This window comes from Phocoena phocoena, chromosome 16 (assembly GCF_963924675.1).
Source record: "Phocoena phocoena chromosome 16, mPhoPho1.1, whole genome shotgun sequence".
NCBI classification, from domain to species: Eukaryota; Metazoa; Chordata; class Mammalia; order Artiodactyla; family Phocoenidae; genus Phocoena; species Phocoena phocoena.
In genome coordinates this window covers 9,171,371-9,192,476 of record NC_089234.1, presented here as the reverse complement: position 1 = coordinate 9,192,476, position 21,106 = coordinate 9,171,371, and the positions used below count along the sequence as shown (strand labels likewise).

The 21,106-nt window shown below is 44.8% G+C and overlaps 1 protein-coding gene across 1 annotated transcript in view; it reads left to right on the top strand.

Annotated features, from left to right (window-relative positions):
- HTRA1 (HtrA serine peptidase 1) overlaps window positions 1–21,106 on the top strand; it is a 56,563-nt gene that overhangs the window by 15,627 nt on the left and 19,830 nt on the right. Inside the window, exons 2-3 of the mRNA XM_065894093.1 lie at window positions 15,932–16,031; window positions 16,445–16,649. Coding sequence (XP_065750165.1) covers window positions 15,932–16,031; window positions 16,445–16,649 — 305 coding nt within the window. The remainder of the gene's footprint in view (window positions 1–15,931; window positions 16,032–16,444; window positions 16,650–21,106) is intronic.

Sequence of the window (21,106 nt, the reverse complement as noted above, 5' to 3'; positions counted from 1 at the left end):
CGGGCCAGACCTGCCTGAATTAGAATGTAGAAGTGGGATTCTTAGAAGTTTCAGAAGTGTGGGAGGAGCCTTTTGGAGGTGTTGAGATGCACCGGGGAGGCTGAGTGCAGGGCTGAGAACTGGGAGGTGATAACCCAGCTCGTGGCCTCGAGACGGGCATGGGGTTTAGTGGTTTTTGTGCTTTTCTCATTCAGGACTCCCAACTCCCAGAAGTAGTGGTATTATCTCCATGTTGCAGGAGGGGAGAATGAGGCTTGGACAGGCAGAGCCACTGCCTGAAGCGACACAGCTGTGAGGGGCAGAGAATCGGGACTGGAGGCCAGGTCTGCTCTGGAGTCACTCTGGCATTAACAAGGAGACTTGCGACCTTACCCAGCCTTGCTGACCCTGCTAAGAATGTTCTGAGGTTGGAGTCCAGCTTGGCCTTCCTGTCTCCCTCAGACACTCTGGGTTTGTGAACCTGAGCTGCTAAGCCGGGGTGGGAGAGGGTGGGCAGCACCGCATGGCGAAGGGACAAGGGACCAAGGGACAGGGCCGAGGGCCAGAGCGTCCAGATCCAATTCGAGGACAACTGTAGCCAGATGTGGAGCGGGGGCCACCCTGGAGGGCCGCCTTGGTCCTCCTACAGTGGAAAAAACTTATGGTTACCAAAGGGGAAAGGTTGGGGGGAGGGGTACATGAGGAGTTTGGGAGTAACATATACACACTACTATGTATAAAATAGATAAACAACAAGGACCTACTGTATAGCCCAGGGAACTACACTCAATATTCAGTAATAACCTATAAGGGAAAAGAATCTGAAAAAGAACAGATATATATAGATTTAGATGTAGGTTGATATGTATAGATATGTATAACTGAATCACTTTGCTGTACACCTGAAACTAACACAACATTGTAAATCAACTATACTCCAATATAAAAACAATTAAAAATAAAGTGTATCCATGGCACACTGGCCATGGTGACTTGTCGGGCACTGAGAGTCCTGGCCGGCAGAGGCAGTGTGTCCTGTAGGTGTAGCTCAGGTGTCCTGCTGGCCTGGCTCAGGCATCCCCCTCTTAACACTGTGAGCCAGCCACGTGCTCTAGGGGGTCAGGGAGCCACGAGGGTGGCACCCAGGCCCGGTCCCTGGGCAAGATTTGGTACTCCCACCTACCCCTGGCAGGTCCAGTTTTATGGGATCTGAAAGGGGCACCCTCTTAAGAAAAAGAATTCACAATTATGAATACAGCAGTAGGCATGGAAATGATTCCTTATTTAGGCAGAAAACAAACTGCCACAAATTAAAATTTTTTAAAGTAGACAAATTCTACAAACTCCACAAAACCCAGAAAACTGTCATGATGTTGTAACTACCAGATCCACTTTCACCTTTAAAATACTCCTCCCTGCCTCCCCCCACCCCCGTATTTTTTGGCTGTAGATTCTTTGATCGCCTTTTCATTTGACATATTTTGTAATGTTTCCTCTGAAGAGAATAGAATTATTTCTTCTTATTATTGTCATTATTATTATTACTACTATTAGTTTAGTCTTTCCTCTGGCATATTTCTCCACTACCCACATACTTCCAGGCCAGATCACCATACTCTATACAACCTGTGGCCTGCAGTAGGGGCGCTGGCAGGGTGGCATTAGCAGTGCCCCTGGAAACCATTTCTGTCCCAGGATAGATAACTAGAACCAGAAGTGACTTCAAAGCACATAAATTAAACGCAAAGCAAAATGATCCCTCTAGTTTTACTTTCCTCTTAGCCACATCCCCAAATGCCCACAGCACTCCGACAGGACAGGAGATGTGTGACAGAGGGAAGGAGACAATGGTTTCAACCAACTGCAGTTTAAATATTTCATTTCTACAGATTTTCCAAAAGCGTTTGCTTTGGAAAGCTGAATGCTTTGCTAGAGCCCTCGCAGGGCAAATGCAGGCGGGCTCTAGGGCAAAGCCTTGTTTACCTTCACTCTAAATCCACTTATGCTTTGGATTATTGTAGCTGTGCTGGGATTCAGGATTATCCACTGGAGAGAGCCCAGGAGACCTGGCCAAGGTTCCCAAAGCTTCATGGTTTGTGGGCACCCTTGATGTCTCAGTAATTTTTCATGGCACCCCCTAGGCCAAAAGAAGGATCTGACAGTTCCATTTATCAAGTATTATAATTAAGTCCCAACACCTTAATAAGTTTTTGTGTCCTTGTAACCTATTAGTCATTTGACAAAAAAAAAAAAAGAAAAGAAAAATGATATTTTAATTTCATTATTCAATAACCACAATTACTTACAAAATTAATACAAATGATCTTTGCACACCTGTTGGGAGCCACACAGCCTCTCAAATCTTGGAATCAGATTGGACACTGCCAACCCATTTCCAGTTCAACATTGATTTTTGTACAGTACTTTCTTTTAATCACAGAGACCACCAGAAATCCAAATTCACAAAATATGGAATCATCAAAAGAATGTAGTGCAATCTGATTTTGAAACCGTGAATGGCCTAGAGCTCGTTCTCAAGGTGTCCAACAGTTATCAAGTATCGCTGTGTTTCCCCAGAAGACATGAAATATCCTGTGAGTTTGCTATGGCACTCAGGGGTGGTTCAGGGCAGAGTGAGAACAAATGCATTAGGACCGGCAAGACTTCTTTCTTCTTGCTTCACCTCTCATCTTTACCTGACACTTTTGCCTTAAAGATGAATGAAACACACATTTTGATGTATTTAAAGCACATGTGCAATTGTGTGCTAAATCTTTTGAGAGAAACACAGATAAAAGTCTGTCCTTTGATTCGTAGTCCCCTCGTGATTTTCATTTTCACTGCAACAAATTTTCTTCAGTGTGATCATGTATGTCCAGTACTTAACTTACTGTCTGGCTTTTCTTCAGTAAACACTTAATAATGGAAGTGTCTGTTAATTCTGATTCTGATAATAATCACTGAAACTTTTCAACACTGTGTCTCTCTTTCCTCATGTAAGTAAGTTGTTGAAAGTAGTTAAGAAGTATCATCTGTAAAACTCCAGAGATGATGGTTCCAAGGAAGCAGCATTTGTGGAGTTTTGCGCATGACCAGTAGTTTATAAAGGGGAAAGATGAATCATTATTATCTTTGGATGGGAATCTGGCAATTGTAAAACTCATAAAATTAGAGTAAATGGCTACTCTTAATGGGTCATTTGTTGTGTTTAAAATTATTAATGATAAATATTTATTAGGGAAGTGGAAAGATCTGTCTTTGTAAAATGTTGTGACATCATTCTACTAATCCTAGTTATTCACAGTTTTTCTGTTTAAAATCACATAGTACGTCATTCAATTTTCTCTTTTTGAGAATTATTTTGATATCCTAGGTTCTTTGCTTTCCACATAAATTTTAGAAATAGCTTATCAGTTTCTACAAAAACTCCTGCTGGGGTTTTCACTGGGAGTATGTTGAATCTGTAGATCAATTTTGGGAAAATTGATAGCTTAATAATAGGGAGTCTTCTGACCCACATGTATGATGTCTCTCTCCATTTATTTAGGTTTTCTTTAATTTATTTCAGCAGTTTTGTAGCTTCCAGTGAACAGGTCTTGCACATATTTTATTCAACATTTTCTTAAGTATTTAATATTTTTGATGGTGTGTTATAATTGGTATTTTTAAAAATTTCAGTTTCCAATTGTTTACTGCTAATACATAGAAATACAATTGATTGTGCATATTGATCTGTTACCATGTGATGGTGATAAACTCACTTATTCTACATAATATATTTGTAGATTCTTTTTCTATGTGGACCCTTATGTCATCTGCAAATAAAGACAGCTTTATGTCTCCTTTCCAACCTCTATTTCTTTAAATTTCTTTTTCTAATTAATTATTCTGTCTAGGACTTCAATAAAATATTGAATAGAAGTGGTAAGAATAGATGTCCTTGCCTTGTTCTCATTTTTAGAGGGAAAGCATGTAATCTTTCACCGTTAAGTATGATGTTAGTTTTAGGTTTTTTCTTGATTCCTTTTATCAAACTGAGGAAATTCTCTTCTATTTCTAGTGTGCTGAGTATTTTTTTTATAATGAATGGACGTTCAATTTTGTCAGATCTTTTTTTGCATCTATTGAGATGATCGCTTGGGTTTTCTTTTTTAGTATGTTAATTTGGTGAATTACGCTATTTAGTTTTCAGATGTTACACCAACCTTATTTATCCTTTCCTGGGATAAACCCCACCTGGTCATGATATAGTATCCTTTTTCTTATATTGCTGAATTCTATTTGTTAAAAAATTTAACCACATTTAGTCTGTGTTCATGCTGGATATTAGTCTATAATTTTCTTTTATTTATTTATTTGAATTTTATTTTATTTATTTTTTTATACTGCAGGTTCTTATTAGTCATCAGTTTTATACACATCAGTGTATACATGTCAATCCCAATCTCCCAATTCATCCCATACCACCCCCTCCCCCCAGCCACTTTCCCCCCTTGGCGTCCATACGTTTATTCTCTACATCTGTGTCTCTATTTCTGCCCTGCAAACCAGTTCATCTGTACCATTTTTCTAGCTCCCACATATATGCATTAATATATGATATTTGTTTTTCTCTTTCTGACTTACTTCACTCTGTATGACAGTCTCTAGATCCATCCACGTCTCTACAAATGACCCAATTTCGTTCCTTTTTATGGCTGAGTAATATTCCATTGTATATATGTACCACAACTTCTTTATCCATTCGCCTATCGATGGGCATTTACGTTGCTTCCATGACCTGGCTATTGTAAATAGTGCTGCAATGAACTTTGGGGTGCATGTGTCTTTTTGAATTATGATTTTCTCTGGGTATGTAGTGGGATTGCTGGGTCATGTGGTAATTGTATTTTTATTTTTTTAAGGAACCTCCGTATTGTTCTCCATAGTGGCTGTATCAATTTACATTCCCACCAACAGTGCAAGAGGGTTCCCTTTTCTCCACACCCTCTCCAGCATTTGTTGTTTGTAGATTTTCTGATGATGCCCATTCTAACTGGTGTGAGGTGATACCTCATTGTACTTTTGATTTGCATTTCTCTAATAATTAGTGATGTTGAGCAGCTTTTCATGTGCCTCTTGGCCATCTGTATGTCTTCTTTGGAGAAATGTCTATTTAGGTCTTCTGCCCATTTTTGGATTGGGTTGTTTGTTTTTTTAATATTGAGCTGCATGAGCTGTTTATATATTTTGGAGATTAATCCTTTGTTGATTGATTCGTTTGCAAATACTTTCTCCCATTCTGAGGGTTGTCTTTTCGTCCTGTTTGTAGTTTCCTTTGCTGTGCAAAAGCTTTTAAGTTTCATTAGGTCCCATTTGTTTATTTTTGTTTTTATTTCCATTACTCTAGGAGGTGGGTCAAAAAATATCTTGCTGCGATTTATGTCAAAGAGTGTTCTGTGTTTTCCTCTAAGAGTTTTATAGTGTCTGGTCTTACATTTAGGTCTCTAATCCATTTTGAGTTTATTTTTGGGTATGGTGCTAGGGAGTGTTCTAACTTCATTCTTTTACGTGTAGCTGTCCAGTTTTCCCAGCACCACTTATTGAAGAGACTGTCTTTTCTCCATTGTATATCCTTGCCTCCTTTGTCATAGATTAGTTGACCATAGGTGTGTGGGTTTATCTCTGGGCTTTCTATCCTGTTCCATTGATCTATATTTCTGTTTTTGTGCCAGTACCATACTGTCTTGATTACTGTAGCTTTGTAGTATAGTCTGAAGTCAGGAAGTCTGATTTCTCCAGCTCTGTTTTTTTCCCTCAAGACTGCTTTGGCTATTCAGGGTCTTTTGTGTCTCCATACAAATTTTAAGAATTTTTGTTCTAGTTCTGTAAAAAATGCCATTGGTAATTTGACACGGATTGCATTGAATCTGTAGATTACTTTGGGTAGTATAGTCATTTTCACAATATTGATTCTTCCAAATCAAGAACATGGTGTACCTCTCCATCTGTTTGTATCATCTTTAATTTCTTTCATCAGTGTCTTATAGTTTTCTGGATACAGGTCTTTTGTCTCCCTAGGTAGGTTTATTCCTAGGTATTTTCTTCTTTTTGTTGCAGTGGTAAATGGGGGTGTTTCCTTAATTTCTCTTTCAGATTTTTCATCATTTGTGTATAAGAATGTAAGAGATTTCTGTGCATCAATTTTGTATCCTGCAACTTTCCCAAATTCATTGTTTAGCTCTAGTAGTTTTCTGGTGGCATCTTTAGGATTCTCTATGTATAGTATCATGTCATCTGCAAACAGTGACACTTTTACTTCTTCTTTTCCAATTTGTATTCCTTTTACTTCTTTTTCTTCTCTGATTGCCGTGGCTAGGACTTCCAAAACTATGTTGAATAATAGTGGCGAGAGTGGCCATCCTTGTCTTGTTCCTGATCTTAGAGGAAATGCTTTCAGTTTTTCACCATTGAGAATGATGTTTGCTATGGATTTGTCGTATGTGGCCTTTATTATGTTGAGGTAGGTTCCCTCTATGCCCACTTTCTGGAGCGTTTTTATCATAAATTAGTGTTGAATTTTGTCAAAAGCTTTTTCTGCATCTATTGAGACGGTCATATGGTTTTTCTTCTTCAGTTTGTTAATATGGTGTATCACATTGATTGATTTGCATATATTGAAGAATCCTTGCATCCCTGGGATAAATCCCACTTAATCATGGTGTATGATCCTTTTAATGTGTGGTTGGATTCTGTTTGCTAGTATTTTGTTGAGGATTTCTGCATCTATAGTCATCAGTGATATTGGTCTTTAATTTTCGTTTTTTAAAATTTTCTCTGTCTGGTTTTGGTATCAGGGTGACGGTGGCCTCTTAGAATGAGTTCGTGAGTGTTCCTCCTGCAATTTTTTGGAAGAGTGTGAGAAGGATGGGTGTTAGCTATTCTCTAAATGTTTGATAGAATTCACCTGTGAAGCCATCTGGTGCTGGACTTCAGTTTGTTGGAAGATTTTAAATCACAGTTTCAATTTCATTACTTGTGATTGGTCTGTTCATATTTTCTATTTCTTCCTGGTTCAGTCTTGGAAGGTTATACTTTTCTAAGAATTTGGCCATTTCTTCCAGGTTTCCATTTTATCAGCATAGAGTTGCCTGTAGTAGTCTCTTAGGATGCTATGTATTTCTCAGGTGTGTGTTGTAACTTTTCTCTTTTCATTTCTAAAGTTATTGATTTGAGTCCTCTCCCTCTTTTTCTTGATGAGTCTGGCTAATGGCTTATCAGTTTTGTTTGTCTTCTCAAAGAACCATCTTTTACTTTTATTGATCTTTGCTATTGTTTTCTTTGTTTCTATTTCATTTATTTCTGCTCTGATCTTTATGATTTCTTTCCTTCTACTAACTTTGGGTTTTGTTTGTTCTTCTTTCTCTAGCTCCTTTAGGTGTAAGGTTAGATTGTTTATTTGAGATTTTTCTTGTTTCTTGAGGTAGGCTTGTATAGCTATAAACTTCCCTCTTAGAACTGCTTTTGCTGCATCCCATAGGTTTTGGATCATCGTGTTTTCATTGTCATTTGTCTCTAGGTAGTTTTTGATTTCCTCTTTGATTTCCTCAGTGATCTCTTGGTTATTTAGTAGCGTATTGTTTAGCCTCCATGTGTTTGTGTTTTTTACGTTTTTTTCCCTGTAATTGATTTCTAATCTCATAGTGTTGTGGTCAGAAAACATGCTTGATATGATTTCAGTTTTCTTAAATTTACTGAGGCTTGATTTGTGACCCAAGATGTGATCTATCCTGGAGAATGTTCCATGCACACTTAAGAAGAAAGTGTAATCTGCTGTTTTTGGATGGAATGTCCTATAAATATCAATTAAATCTATCTGCTCTGTTGTGTCATTTAAAGCTTGCGGTTCCTTATTAATTTTCTGTTTGGATGATCTGTCCATTGGTGTAAGTGAGATGTTAAAGTCCCCCACTAGTACTGTGTTAACTGTCGATTTCCTCTTTTATAGCTGTTAGCAGTTGCCGCATGTATTGAGGTGCTCCTATGTTGGGTGCGTATGTATTTATAATTGCTATATCTTCTTCTTGGATTGATCCCTTGATCATTATGTAGTGTCCTTCCTTGTCTCTTGTAACATTCTTTATTTTAAAGTCTATTTTATCTGATATGAGTATTGCTGCTCCAGCTTTCTTTTGATTTCCATTTGCATGGAATATCTTTTTCCATCCCCTCACTTTCAGGCTGTATGTGTCCCTAGGTCTGAAGTGGGTCTCTTGTAGACAGCATATATGGGTCTTGTTTCTGTATCCATTCAGCTAGCCTATGTCTTTTAGTTGGAGCATTTAATCCATTCACTTTTAAGGTAATTATCAATATGTATGTTCCTATTACCATTTTCTTAATTGTTTTGGGCTTGTTTTTGTAGGTCCTTTACTTCTCTTGTGTTTCCCACTTAGAGAAGTTCCTTTAGTATTTGCTGTAGAGCTGGTTTGGTGGTGCTGAATTCTCTTAGCTTTTGTTTGTCTGTAAAGCTTTTGATTTCTCCATCGAATCTGAATGAGATCCTTGCTGGGTGGAGTAATCTTGGTTGTAGGTTCTTCCCTTTCATCACTTTAAACATGTCATGCCACTCCCTTCTGGCTTGTAGAATCAGCTGTTAACCTTATGGGAGTTCCCTTGTATGTTATTTTTCCCTTGTTGCTTTCAATAATTTTTCTTTGTTTAAGTTTTGCCAATTTGATTACTATGTGTCTTGGCATGTTTCTCCTTGGGTTTATCTTGTATGGGACTCTCTGTGCTTCCTGGACTTGGGTGGCTATTTCCTTTCCCATGTTAGGGAAGTTTTCGACCATAATCTCTTCAAATATTTTCTTGGGTCCTTTCTCTCTTTCTTCTCCTTCTGGGACCCCTATAATGCAAATGTTGTTGTTTAATGTTGTCCCAGAGGTCTCTTAGGCTGTCTTCATTTCTTTTCATTCTTTATTCTGTTCTGCAGCAGTGAATTCCACCATTCTGTCTTCCAGGTCACTTATCCCTTCTTCTGCCTTGGTTATTCTGCTATTGATTCCTTCTAGTGTATTTTTCATTTCAGCTATTGTATTGTTCATCTCTGTTTGTTTGTTCTTTAAATCTTCTAGGTCTTTGTTAAACATTTCTTACATCTTCTCAATCTTTGCCTTCATTCTTTTTCCGAGGTCCTGGATCATCTTCACTATCATTATTCTGAATTTTTTTTCTGGAAGATTGCCTATCTCCAGTTCATTTAGTTGTTTTTCTGGGCTTTTGTCTTGTTCCTTCATCTGGTACATAGCCCTCTGCCTTTTCATCTTGTTTGTCTTTCTGTGAATGTGGTTTTTGTTCCACAGGCTGCAGGGTTGTAGTTCTTCTTGCTTCTGCTGTCTGCTCTCTGGTGCATGAGGCTGTCTGAGAGGCTTGTGCAGGTTTCCTGATGGGAGGGACTGGTGATGGGTAGAGCTGGCTCTTGCTCTGGTGGGCAGAGCTCAGTAAAACTTTAATCTGCTTGTCTGCAGATGGGTGGGGCTGGGTTCCCTCCCTGTTGGTTGTTTGGCCTGAGGCAACCCAGCACTGGAGCCTACCTGGGCTCTTTGGTGGGGCTAATGGTGGACTCTGGGAGGGCTCACGCCAAGGAGTACTTCCCAGAACTTCTGCTGCCAGTGTCCTTGTCCTCACGGTGAGCCACAGCCAACCCCCACCTCTGCAGGAGAACCTCCAACACCAGCAGGTAGGTGTGGTTCAGTCTCCTATGGGGTCACTGCTCCTTCCTTTGGGTCCCGATGCGCACACTACTTTGTGTGTCCCTCCAAGAGTGGAGTCTCTGTTTCCCCCAGTCCTGTCGAAGTCCTGCAATCAAATCCCTCTAGCCTTCAAAGTCTGATTCTCTAGGAATTCCTCCTCCCACTGCCGGACCCCCAGGTTGGGAATCCTGACGTGGGGCTCAGAACCTTCACTCCACTTCTGTGGTATAAGTGTTCTCCAGTCTGTGAGTCACCCACCCAGCAGTTATGGGACTTGATTTTATTGTGATTGCGCCCCTCCTACCGTCTCATTGCGGCATCTCCTTTGTCTTTGGATGTGGGGCATCTTTTTTGGTGGTTCCAGCATCTTCCTGTCGATGATTGTTCAGCAGTTAGTTGTGATTCCGGTGCTCTCGCAAGAGGGAGTGGACACACGTCCTTCTACCCCGCCATCTTGAACCAAATCCTCTTTATTTTTAATTAGAAAAGACAATTCTTTTGGCCACATGGCATGTGGGATCTTAGTTCCCCGAGCAGGGGTTGAACCTGCGTTCCCTGCATTGGAAGCATGGAGTCTTAACCACTGGACCACCAGTGAATTCCAGTCTATAATTTTCTTATAATATCTTTGTCTGGCTTTTATATTAAGGTAATGCTGAGTTCATAAAATAAGTTCCGCAGTGTTTACCTTCTTTTTTTTTTTCCGGTACGCGGGCCTTTCACTGTTGTGGCCTCTCCCGTGTCGGAGCACAGGCTCCGACGCGCACGCTCAGCAGCCATGGCTCACGGGCCCAGCCGCCCCGCGGCACGTGGGATCTTCCCGGACCGGGGCACGAAGCCGTGTCCCCTGCATCGGCAGGCGGACTCTCAACCACTGCGCCACCAGGGAAGCCCTACCTTCTTTTTTGAAGAAAGTTTGCGAAGTGTTGGTATTGTTTCTTTCTTAAGTGTTTGGTAGAATTCGCCAGTGAAGCTGTATGGGCCTGACATTTTCTTTCTGGGAAGGTTGTTAACTACAAATACAACTTCTTTAATAGCTGTAGGATTATTTGGGTTATCAATATCTTCTTCAGTGAATTTTGATAAATTATGTCTTAAATCTGTCCATTTTTTCTAAGCTGTAGAATTTATGTGCATAAATTTGTTCATGATACTTCCCTATCATGCTTTTATTGTCTGTAGGATCTGTATTGATGCTCCCTCTTTGACTCCCTGTTTGCCATTTTTGTCTTTTCTCTTTTTTTCATTCATTGGGAATGTAGGAAATACCTTACTTTCATGTTTCTGAATTACCAGCTTTCTGTAAATGGCAGGCTGTTACCGAATGCCAGCCAATTCCAGCTTTCTGTATGATAATGGAGTAGCTAGAAGGGCCAGGTCTCCACCCAACTTGAGACTTCCCAACCTCATTACCTTCTGCCACCTCAGTTCTGGCACAATTAAACACGGCCCTCATTTCATAGAGGGAGTTATATTTGCTCTGCAACGGTAGAGGCCACAGCAGTGAGAGGCCCGTGTACTGCAAAACAACAACAAAAAAAAAAACAAAAAAAGAAAACACGTGGAGGTAGATATTATTATCATCACATTTTATGGACAAGGGGAGAAGACTTGGAGGAGTAAGGTGACATACTAAGGTCACATAGCCAATAAGTCCCATACGAAGTGTCACACTCTGATCTTTCTGAGACCAGAGCCTGTGCTCTTACCTATCCTCCCAATGCTGAGTGGCCTGGATGCCCCAGCCCTCCATCTGTCTGCATCACTCGGAGAGGGGGTTGTGGCAGAGCCAGCCCAGGTCCATCTCTGGAATTCTCCACCCGAGTTGATCCCTCTGGAAGGAAGATAGTTGACCCACAGTTGAAATCACAGCGGATGGGGCCAGCCAGGGTTTCTAAAGACCACGAGGCAGCAGCAGCTTCCTTTAGCTCGATGGACAACCTTTTACATGGAGCAGGACCCTAGCCTTGAGCCAAGCTGCTCTTAGCAACACTCTTATTCCTCATTCTGAAATTGCATTTGGAGAAGACAAACACTTCTTTGGTTTGACGTTTTGCCCATCTTTGGACTATTAGCTGATAGTTCCTTCAGTTCAGTTGTTTCTGCTCTATTTATTTCTTCCATTAACACAGATCCACCAATGATAATAGAGGTCACCCGTTGCTTTTTTCTTTTTTTTTTTCGGTACGCGGGCCTCTCACTGTTGTGGCCTCTCCCGTTGCAGAGCACAGGCTCCGGACGTGCAGGCTCAGCGGCCATGGCTCACGGGCTCAGCAGCTCCGCGACATGTGGGATCTTCCCGGACCGGGGCACTAACCCGCGTCCCCTGCATCGGCAGGCGGACTCCCAACCACTGCGCCACCAGGGCAATCCACCCATTGCTTTTTCATCTCAGCTGCATAATTAAGGCTTGTCACTGTGGCTTTTCAGTATGGTCTGTGCACCCACTGTTCCTCCTTTCTGTTTACACATCTGCAGAATTAGGGGAGTCCTGTGTCCAATCTCAGATTCCACAGTCTCCTTATCTTGCTGTAGCATGTTGGAGTGAGGGGGAGAGACAGGGATTAGATCATAGAATGTTGGAGCTGGAATAGACTTCACAGCTCATTCTAGAGGTAGTTGGCCCCATTTTACAGACGGGGAAATGGAGACCACCCAGTAGACTGCAGATGGAACCTGGGCCTTCTAGTGTCCAGGCCAGCATCCTTCCTGCTCTCCCACGTTGCCGTCCCAGGTGGACAGACCCTGGAGCCACTTTCTCTAGTGTGTGTGAGGAAGCAACTGCTTCTTGTTTTAGCTGGAAAAACCCATTCTCACTTTCATCCCTGATGTGGGCAGATTCTCCCGGGCTTATGTGGGAAGTAGAAAGAGGAAGCGAGTGAATGATTTTTAGTGGCAAGACAAGTAATCGTCCTCCTTTTGAGGGTCTCAGAATCTCCACACTTCCCTGGGGGTTGCTGGCCTTCTTGGAGTTAAGCCTCCTTTTGGCCTTTCCCAGGGAGCTAGTCCGAGGAAGCCCAGATGTATTTGTTTACAGTTGTCTCTGGGTGATGCTCACGGGTTCTGTGTTGGGAAGGAATGTTCCTATCCCCTTGTTTATATCTCGTGTTGGAGAATGCAGGGAGACGTGCCAGTTAAATAACCACAGCTACCTGGGGTCCTGGAAGGGCAGCAGGTGTGTGATGTGGAAACGTTGTAGGTTTGCTCAGACTTTTGTGTTACTTATACACTCCGGGAAGAAAATTTAGTGTCTCTAGAGAAGTCATTTATAGTCTCTGAGCCTCAGTTTCTCTAAATATAACATGGGAACAATATCTGATTTTCCTCTTCCATAGGAAGAGTACCATAGGGAAGGCTTTTCTTTTTTTTTTTAAATACACTTATTTACTTATTTTTGGCTGTGTTGGGTCTTTGTCGCCGCATGCAGGCTTTCTCTAGTTGTGGCGAGCGGGGGCTGCTCTTTGCTGTGGTGTGCAGGCTTCTCATTGTGGTGGCTCCTGTTGTTGTGGAGCGCAGGCTGTAGGCACACAGGCTCAGTAGTTGTGGCGGGCTTAGTTGCTGCGCGGCATGTGGGATCTTCCTGGACCAGTGATCGAACCCGTGTGCCCTGCACTGGCGGCAGATTCTTAACCACTGCGCCACCAGGGAAGTCCCAGGAAGGCTTTTCTTAAGTTTATTTATTTTATTTATTTATTTTTGGCTGCAGTGGGTCTTCGTTGTTGTGCACGGGCTTTCTCTAGTTGCGGCGAGCTGGGCTACTCTTCATTGCGGTGCGCGGGCTTCTCATTGCGGTGGCTTCTCTTGTTGAAGAGCACGGGCTCTAGGCACACGGGCTTCAGTAGTTGTGGCATGCGGGCTCAGTAGTTGTGGCTCGCAGGCTCTAGAGCACAGGTTCAGTAGTTGTGGCACATGGGCTTAGTTGCTCCGCGGCATGTGGGATCTTCCCGGACCAGGGCTCGAACCCGTGTCCCCTGCACTGGCAGGTAGATTCTTAACCACTGCACCAGCAGAGAAGCCCCAGGAAGGCTTTTCCGATGGTACCATATGAAAGGGTTCTGAAAGCAAAAATAATAAATATTATGCTACCATAAATTTGTTGAATTAGTTAATCTTGCTTAGTAGTTGCAGATCTTCTTCTGCACCTTACAAAAATCAAGCTATGCAAAAAGAGAGCAGATTCCAGCCCTGAAATAAAGCAGCTCAGAGCCCAGTAGCCGTGACAGAGAGGGGCCCTTTGTTCATCGATGGTCTTTCACTTCAAGAAGGAAAGCTTGGGAGAGGCAGGCTGGTACCCGAGATGTCCCTGTGCCCAGGGGTATTGAGCTGGAGAACTGAGGTCCCTGGTGGGGACACACAGCTCAATCTGTACAGATGCTGTGGTGCCACTGGGGATGCCCGTGGACATGCAGCTCTGAGAGCCACAGAAGACTTGAGAATGTCACAGCTTTCACAGCCTGGCACCTGGAGAACGGCTGTACCCCTGGCACAGAGGGGTGTGTCTGTGTGTAGGAGTGTATGTATCTGTGTATACGAGTGTAACTCTGTGAATGTATGTATGTGTGTGAGTGTAAGAGCGTGTGTGTATACAAAAGTGTTTTGGTGAGAGTCAGAGTCTGTATGTAAGAGTGTGTGTGCGTGCGTATGTGCGTATGTGTGTGGATGTGTTTATGTGTGTGTACATGTGAGTATATGTATATGTGTGTACGATCATGAGTGTGAGTGTATGTGTGTGTGTGAGCATATATTCATGAGTGTGTAAGTGTAGGTGTGGGCGTGGGTGTGTGTGTTGGGGGCACAGGCCCTTTGGTTAGCAAGGGGCAGTTTTGCAGGCCTGTGGTTTCCTTTTAAACCTCAGCCTCCTTGCGAACCCCCCTGTGTGAACGGTGAGGGAGGGAGACCAGCTGTGGTGAAGGGTCAGGGTTCTTTCCCTTTTATTTCCTACTCATCATGGATCAGTACTTTTGTAAAACATGCTAAAAATGAATTACTACCAAAATATAGTTTTAAAAGACAGAAAGTATCAGCCCCGATTTAAAATTTTTAGATGCAAGAGGCATAAGATTTCTCCGTCAAATTTCTATGAAGGTTTCTGGAAGCCCCCTGTGAGTTCCTGCATGGGGCCAGGTGGCAGCGGGGCTGACAGAGCTGCTGGGTGCAGCCCTATGCTCGACCCATGGGCCAAGGCGGAGAGGAGGGAAAGGAAGGGGTGTGGGGGTTCTTGGCTACAGACTGGCCTGGAGCCCCTCTGCTGTCTCTCTGCAGAGAGACTTGTTCAGGGGTATCAGCAGGTGGCACGGGTTTGGGGTCAGAGCAAGAGGCTCAGGCTGCCTCTGCCACCCGTGTGCCCACAGAATGGGGGCTCCCAGCCCCTGAGTCTCCAGGAGCTCATTTCTGAATCAGATGCCATGGGTGTGCACAGCAGGCTGGTGGTAACTAACTTTTTGCCTTGCTGGGAGACCTACATCAGATTTGTGATTGACAGCTTTGTCTGAAAGGAGCTTTGCAAATGCCCACCATACGGGGGGTTCCCTAATTTCAGTGCATATGTTTATAGAGAGAATTATGGTCATTCGATTTTCTCTTTTTTTTTTTTCCCAACGGAATCAAGGCATCTCTTGTGTCTTTTGGCCTGGGATGTCCTGGGGTCGGGGAAATGGAGTGAGTGCTTAAGATGCGGTGGGAAGCTGCTCTGGGGACAGACAGCGGGAAAGACACCATCTGTGCCTTTGCCTTAATGCTTTTTCCTAGTAGCCTTTTAAATCTATAACATTTGATGAGCATCTTGTCAAAAACAGCCTCAGCCCTCCCCTCGACAGCGGCGGTGTGCTGAGAAGGGCTGCTGTGTGGTGCTGCGGGAGTTGGGGAAGGGACACTGGTGGACGGTGCCATGTCAAGGTGGCCCTCGGGCGACCAACTCTTTGGAATAATGTAGGAGGCCCGGGTATCTGCTGGAGCCTCTGGTTCAACATTCTCGAGGTGAAACTATTGAGAGCAAGGAAGCCAAGCCAAGAGGTCATCTTTGGTGGGTTTTGCTGTCTTATCTGAGTGGGTATTTCCTCAAGAACCAGAAAGATCTTTGCACCTGAGCCCAGTTGCAAAGAGCTCTTGTCCTCACCCTCCTTCAGGTTTTCTGGCTCTTCTAACCTATATCTTTCTCCAGGTGGCCACAGCACAGAGCACAACACCTATAAGTGTCTCGTCTTTGTTTCTGTTCTCAGGGCAGGAAGATCCCAACAGTTTGCGCCATAAATACAACTTTATTGCCGATGTGGTGGAGAAGATTGCTCCTGCTGTGGTTCACATCGAACTGTTTCGCAAGTAAAGAGAGCCTTCCTTTTGTTCCGCGGCCTCTGAAGCTCCCACCGGAACCGCTGCCATTAGCAAAACATCAGATCTATTTAAAGTGTCACTGAATATAGTCCTACAGGAAGATAAGCATTTCTCCCTTGGGATGTTTTCCTGTTTGACTACTTAAATCTACATTCTTGCCCCTTCTAGATATTTTAAGAACCTCTGGTTCTGAAGAGATTCCCTAAGAATATTTTCTAAATGGAATGTTTGGATGCGTATAGAAGTCAGTCTAACGTTTCATTTTTTAAAGTTAAATAAAGCCAGTGTGTCAAGTAACAAATGCTAGATGCGTGCTGCTGTTACAGAATCGGTTCATCAGTGTGTCTCAGAGCTGATCTGAAGATGTTTCAGCCTTAACCAGGTACTTTTTTTGGTTCTAGGCTTCCTTTTTCTAAGAGGGAGGTGCCTGTGGCCAGCGGGTCTGGGTTTATCGTGTCCGAAGATGGACTGATTGTGACAAACGCCCACGTGGTGACCAACAAGCACCGAGTCAAAGTTGAGCTGAAGAATGGTGCCACGTATGAGGCCAAAATCAAAGATGTGGATGAGAAGGCCGACATTGCACTTATTAAAATTGACCACGAGGTAAGTGTGTTCCCCACCTGCAGGACCAAGTTCTCAGGTGCCTTGACTGACATTTGGCTAAATCTGGAGAGGTCAAAAGGCACCAGAACTCCCTGATTTCATGAGATTCTGAAGCGGGACCAAACCAGTCAAGTCTGGACCAAAGGAGAACATTTAGGATATGCTGAGTGTGACCTGGGGTGGGGGAGGGGAGGGAGCTCATGGAAGCTTCTTTAATAAGCAGGCTATCAGGTGAGAGGTTTTTTGTTTGTTTGTTTGTTTGTTTGCGGTATGCGGGCCTCTCACTGTTGCGGCCTCTCCCGTTGCGGAGCACAGGCTCCGGACGCGCAGGCTCAGCGGCCATGGCTCACGGGCCCAGCCGCTCCGCGGCTTGTGGGATCCTCCCGGACCGGGGCACGAACCCGTGTCCCCTGCATCGGCAGGCGGACTCCCAACCACTGCGCCACCAGGGAAGCCCTCAGGTGAGAGTTTTCACAGTAGTGTTTTCAATTTTTATAAAAGAAAGCAATAGGTTTGTAAAGAAATTAGTAGGTAAGCAGTGAGAATTGAGTTTCCCTTCCATTCTTAGCCCTGAGGCGACTGTGGCTACAGATTTCTGTTCATTTGTGCACTCATCACATATAGGGAATTTGCTGGGTTTTGGAGTTAGCCATCATTAGCATGTGAACAGCCACTCTGAAAACAAACCAGGTCTCCCAAATTGGGTTTTTGCAGAGTTACTAGGTGTGTTTTAAAACAATACTCCACACAAAAAAGTTCTGGAAACCGTGAATTAAAACAAAGCTAATGGATTTCGTCCTCATAGCACTTCTCAGAGCTTTTAATATGCTAACATGCATATGACTCTCCTACAAAAGGGTGTGTACTCTAAACTACAATTTTCTGAGTGTAGATTGTTTTTTTTAAACAGAGACACAAAGAGCTCAGTTTGGGAAAAGGTTTGCTTTCTTTTGAAATATTCTCCATGTAGGCATTTTTCTTCTGTTGATTTGTTTAGCAGTCTTCATACCTGAACTTAAATCCAATTTTTTTAGACCATCAACAATGCCCACTCTTTGGTACGTTACTTATGGAGGTTTGTTTTGCTGTGTGGCAGGTGCCTAGAGAGATGGTGTTTTCTGGTTTCTCCACACTCTTCTCATTTTCCAGACTTCATCTGGAAAGAGGAATCAGGCTAGGCTGGAATCTTGTTTCTGGCCCAAGAAAAAAGATCATAGACCTCGAGCCAGGAGGGATCTTCTGCTCTGGCTCTCTGTACATTTTACTTGATGCAAGCTGTGAAGTCAGACCCAGGTGGTACAGCACGGGCTGTTTATGTTTGTGCTGTTGACTGGGACAGAAGCGGGCTCTGTGCCTGGTGTAGGTAACTAGGTAACTGGCCTTCAGCGATGTCTCAATTGTGTATTATTTCTGTTAGGTTACCGTGGAACTTCTGTAACAACTAATCTTTCAAAATGTGTTTATTGGTCACAGTATAATCATAATAACTTCTACTCGATAAGCTCCAAAGCTGGACCAGGCTCCGCTTTCATTTGTAACTTTCACCTAATCTGTACGATAGCTGTATTATTGCCATTTTATAGAGGAAGAAACGGGTTCAGAGAGCTTAAGTCACCCGCCCGAGGCCACACATCTAATGCTGTGGTGAAGTTATAGCCTCCGAAGCCGGCCAGGCTCCCCAAGTGCCCAAGCCCGTGACCGTTATGGGAGGGACGCAGCCTGGCCTTTTGATGTGATGGGCTGACTCAACTTTAAATAGCCCACTGGGAGGCTGGCTCACCCCGGCTTAGGTTCACCCTGCGTGAAAGGTGTCCAGGATGTGGTAGTCTCACCGGAAGGAGGTGACCAGAATAGCATAGCCTGTGGCCACACGCGGGACTTCTCAGCTCCACTGAGCCCTGGGGAAGCAGCCAGCCTTGCGGGCTGTCTGCAGGCAGGGCTCTGGTCTGGACGCTGCGTGAGCTGCCCCCGCGGGCTAATTTCATGTTTGGCACGCGTGGGTACAGCCCATGCAGCTGCTCTGGCCGGGGGATATTCTTTTCAGCTTTTGAGCCAAGGTGGCGAGTGTATTCTCCTGCCATCCCTGGCATGTCCCGGCTGGCTGTGAACCATCTCCCATCTCGACAGACCAGCTTTGTAAGGTGTTTCTGACCTGGCTCCTACTGTCCCCGGGAGGCTAGCCTTCCTGCCGGCAGCGCGCTATTTGAGATGCGTTTCTAGCCCAAGAGAAAGGAGCTTGAAAATTTAAAGTCGAGCTAACGTGGCCTTTCAAAATGGAATCGGAAATGAGGGGATATTAAATTGCAGGCGCCCACACAAGAGACTGGTTTCCACTGACTAAACTCCTTTTTTTTTGCTGATTGCGGTTGGAAGTGGAGAGAGTCAAAACATCTCTTCCAGCTCTTTCCATTTTGTTCCCTTAGTCTGATGATTGGTTATTTAGGAGAGGGGGCCGCGGACTGGCTTGTAATGGGGCTCAGTTTGGAAGGAGCCTCTCACCTGGGTGAATACAGGTGTGCCCGAGCGCATGATAAAGGTGCCGGCAGCGCTGGGGGTTGAGGTGAGCTTGCCTCGCGCTGTGTCACCTCAGCAGCGAGAAACAGGGCAGGAAGTCTCAGAGGAGGCAGAACAGAACCAACCAAAATTGGACTTGAGGGTCCAAGTCATTCCGAATGGCGCTTGCCGTGTGAGGTCAAGGCCCAGCCTCCCCAGGGCCATTTGCTAATAACCCAGTGGAACTGGTGTGACCGCCCCCCGCATACACGGGCCCAGTGGTTAAGTTGGTGCCTTATACTCTGGACCCATTTCCTCCCCCCAGCACCAGGATTTCACTTGAAGGGCGCTCCGTGACTTAAACAGCCATCCTCCTTCCTGAGCATGCGATTCTTGCCACTTTTAATGAATGAAAATTACCACGGACATCTGTTATCACTGCCCACTTTTCACCCACCCTGTCCCCCCTTCTTCTGGGAGCAGAGGCCAGCATCTCCTTCGGGGTCCATTTCTCCCCCACTGGAAAGTCTTGAAGGGACCACCAGTCATGGCACCCCGCCCTCTGGGACCAGGTGGACACAGGACCCATCAGACCAAGCAGATCCTCAGCTTGGAGCAGCGGCTGAATGCCACCCCCAGAAAAACAATATGGGGGAAGCTGGTGTAGCCTCTGCTCCCGGGACCCCGCTGCCCCCTGAGTTCCTGCCCTTTCTGAGCCTGATCTACCTACTTTCCCTTCCATTTTGCAAGCCCCACCTCACATCTTCCGTACACTTGCCTCGTCTTGAAGTTGCCAGAGACGTTTCTGGGCTTGCAACCAAAGGAATTTTTGCTTCTCACTGCCGAGCGGACCCATGTGCGCTCACTTTCCCCGCTGAGTTTTGAGCCAGGAAGAACCTTTGGAAGAAAGCTCACTGGGCAGAGCAGCTGTCTTTCCCTGGTCTGCCGCTCCCACCAAGCTGGAGAAGGAGGATGTCCCCCTGCAGGCCCATCCCCTCCAACCACAGGCGGCCCGGATATCTCTTTCTGTGCTTCTGTCCTAGGATTTGCAGCTCCCCTTTCCTCAGGACCATGACTGGGACCAGCATTCATCAGGGGAGGGAATGCCAGCTGCAGGAAGGAAGGACAGTGTGCATGCAAACAGGTTAATAGAAAGCAGCTTTGAGGGCAGACTAGTTCAGCCTTACATAAAAACGGTTTCCAAATGTGTTGAACATGACACTGGCTGTGTCTGCAGAACATTTAAAACTTTCCTCCAAAGGCAGCATTTTGTCTCTGCAGTTTTTTTGTTTTTTTTGTTTTTTTGGTGGTACGCGGGCCTCTCACTGTTGTGGCCTCTCCCGTTGCGGAGCACAGGCTCCGGACGCGCAGGCTCAGCGGCCATGGCTCACGGGCCCAGCCGCTCCGCGGCACGTGGGATCTTCCCGGACGGGGGCACGAACCCGTGTCCCCTGCATCGACAGGCGGACTCTCAACACTGCGCCACCAGGGAAGCCCTGCCTCTGCAGTTTTTTTGCTGAGTAGTTCAGGGAGAGAGAGAGAGAGGGAAAATATTTGGTTTCTTTAGGCCAGAGTGCAGGACAGAAATACCAGGGGTGTACTGAAGAAGGTGAGAGAGGAAAGTTACTTTTGTCCCAGCTGCTTTTCCGCTGTGTTGATTAGAAAACAGGCAGGAGAAGGTCATCTGTCCTCCCGCCTTGATGATTGCAACTTTCAGATTGGGTCCTGTCTGCCCTGTGTAAACCCCTTCACACGCTCTCTGTTCTTAGAGAGAGATCGTAACTGCTTACAGGGCCTTGGAGGGCCACCCAGCCTGACGCGCGCCCCACTCTACCCCGCACTCCCCCCTCTGCCCCTCCCCCTCTCTGCTACCCCCCGCCCCCCATGCAGGGCTGTTCTCCTGGGGCCTTGGCCTTCCCTCCCTGGGGTGTCCCCATCCAGCTCCTCCATAGGTGACCTTCCTT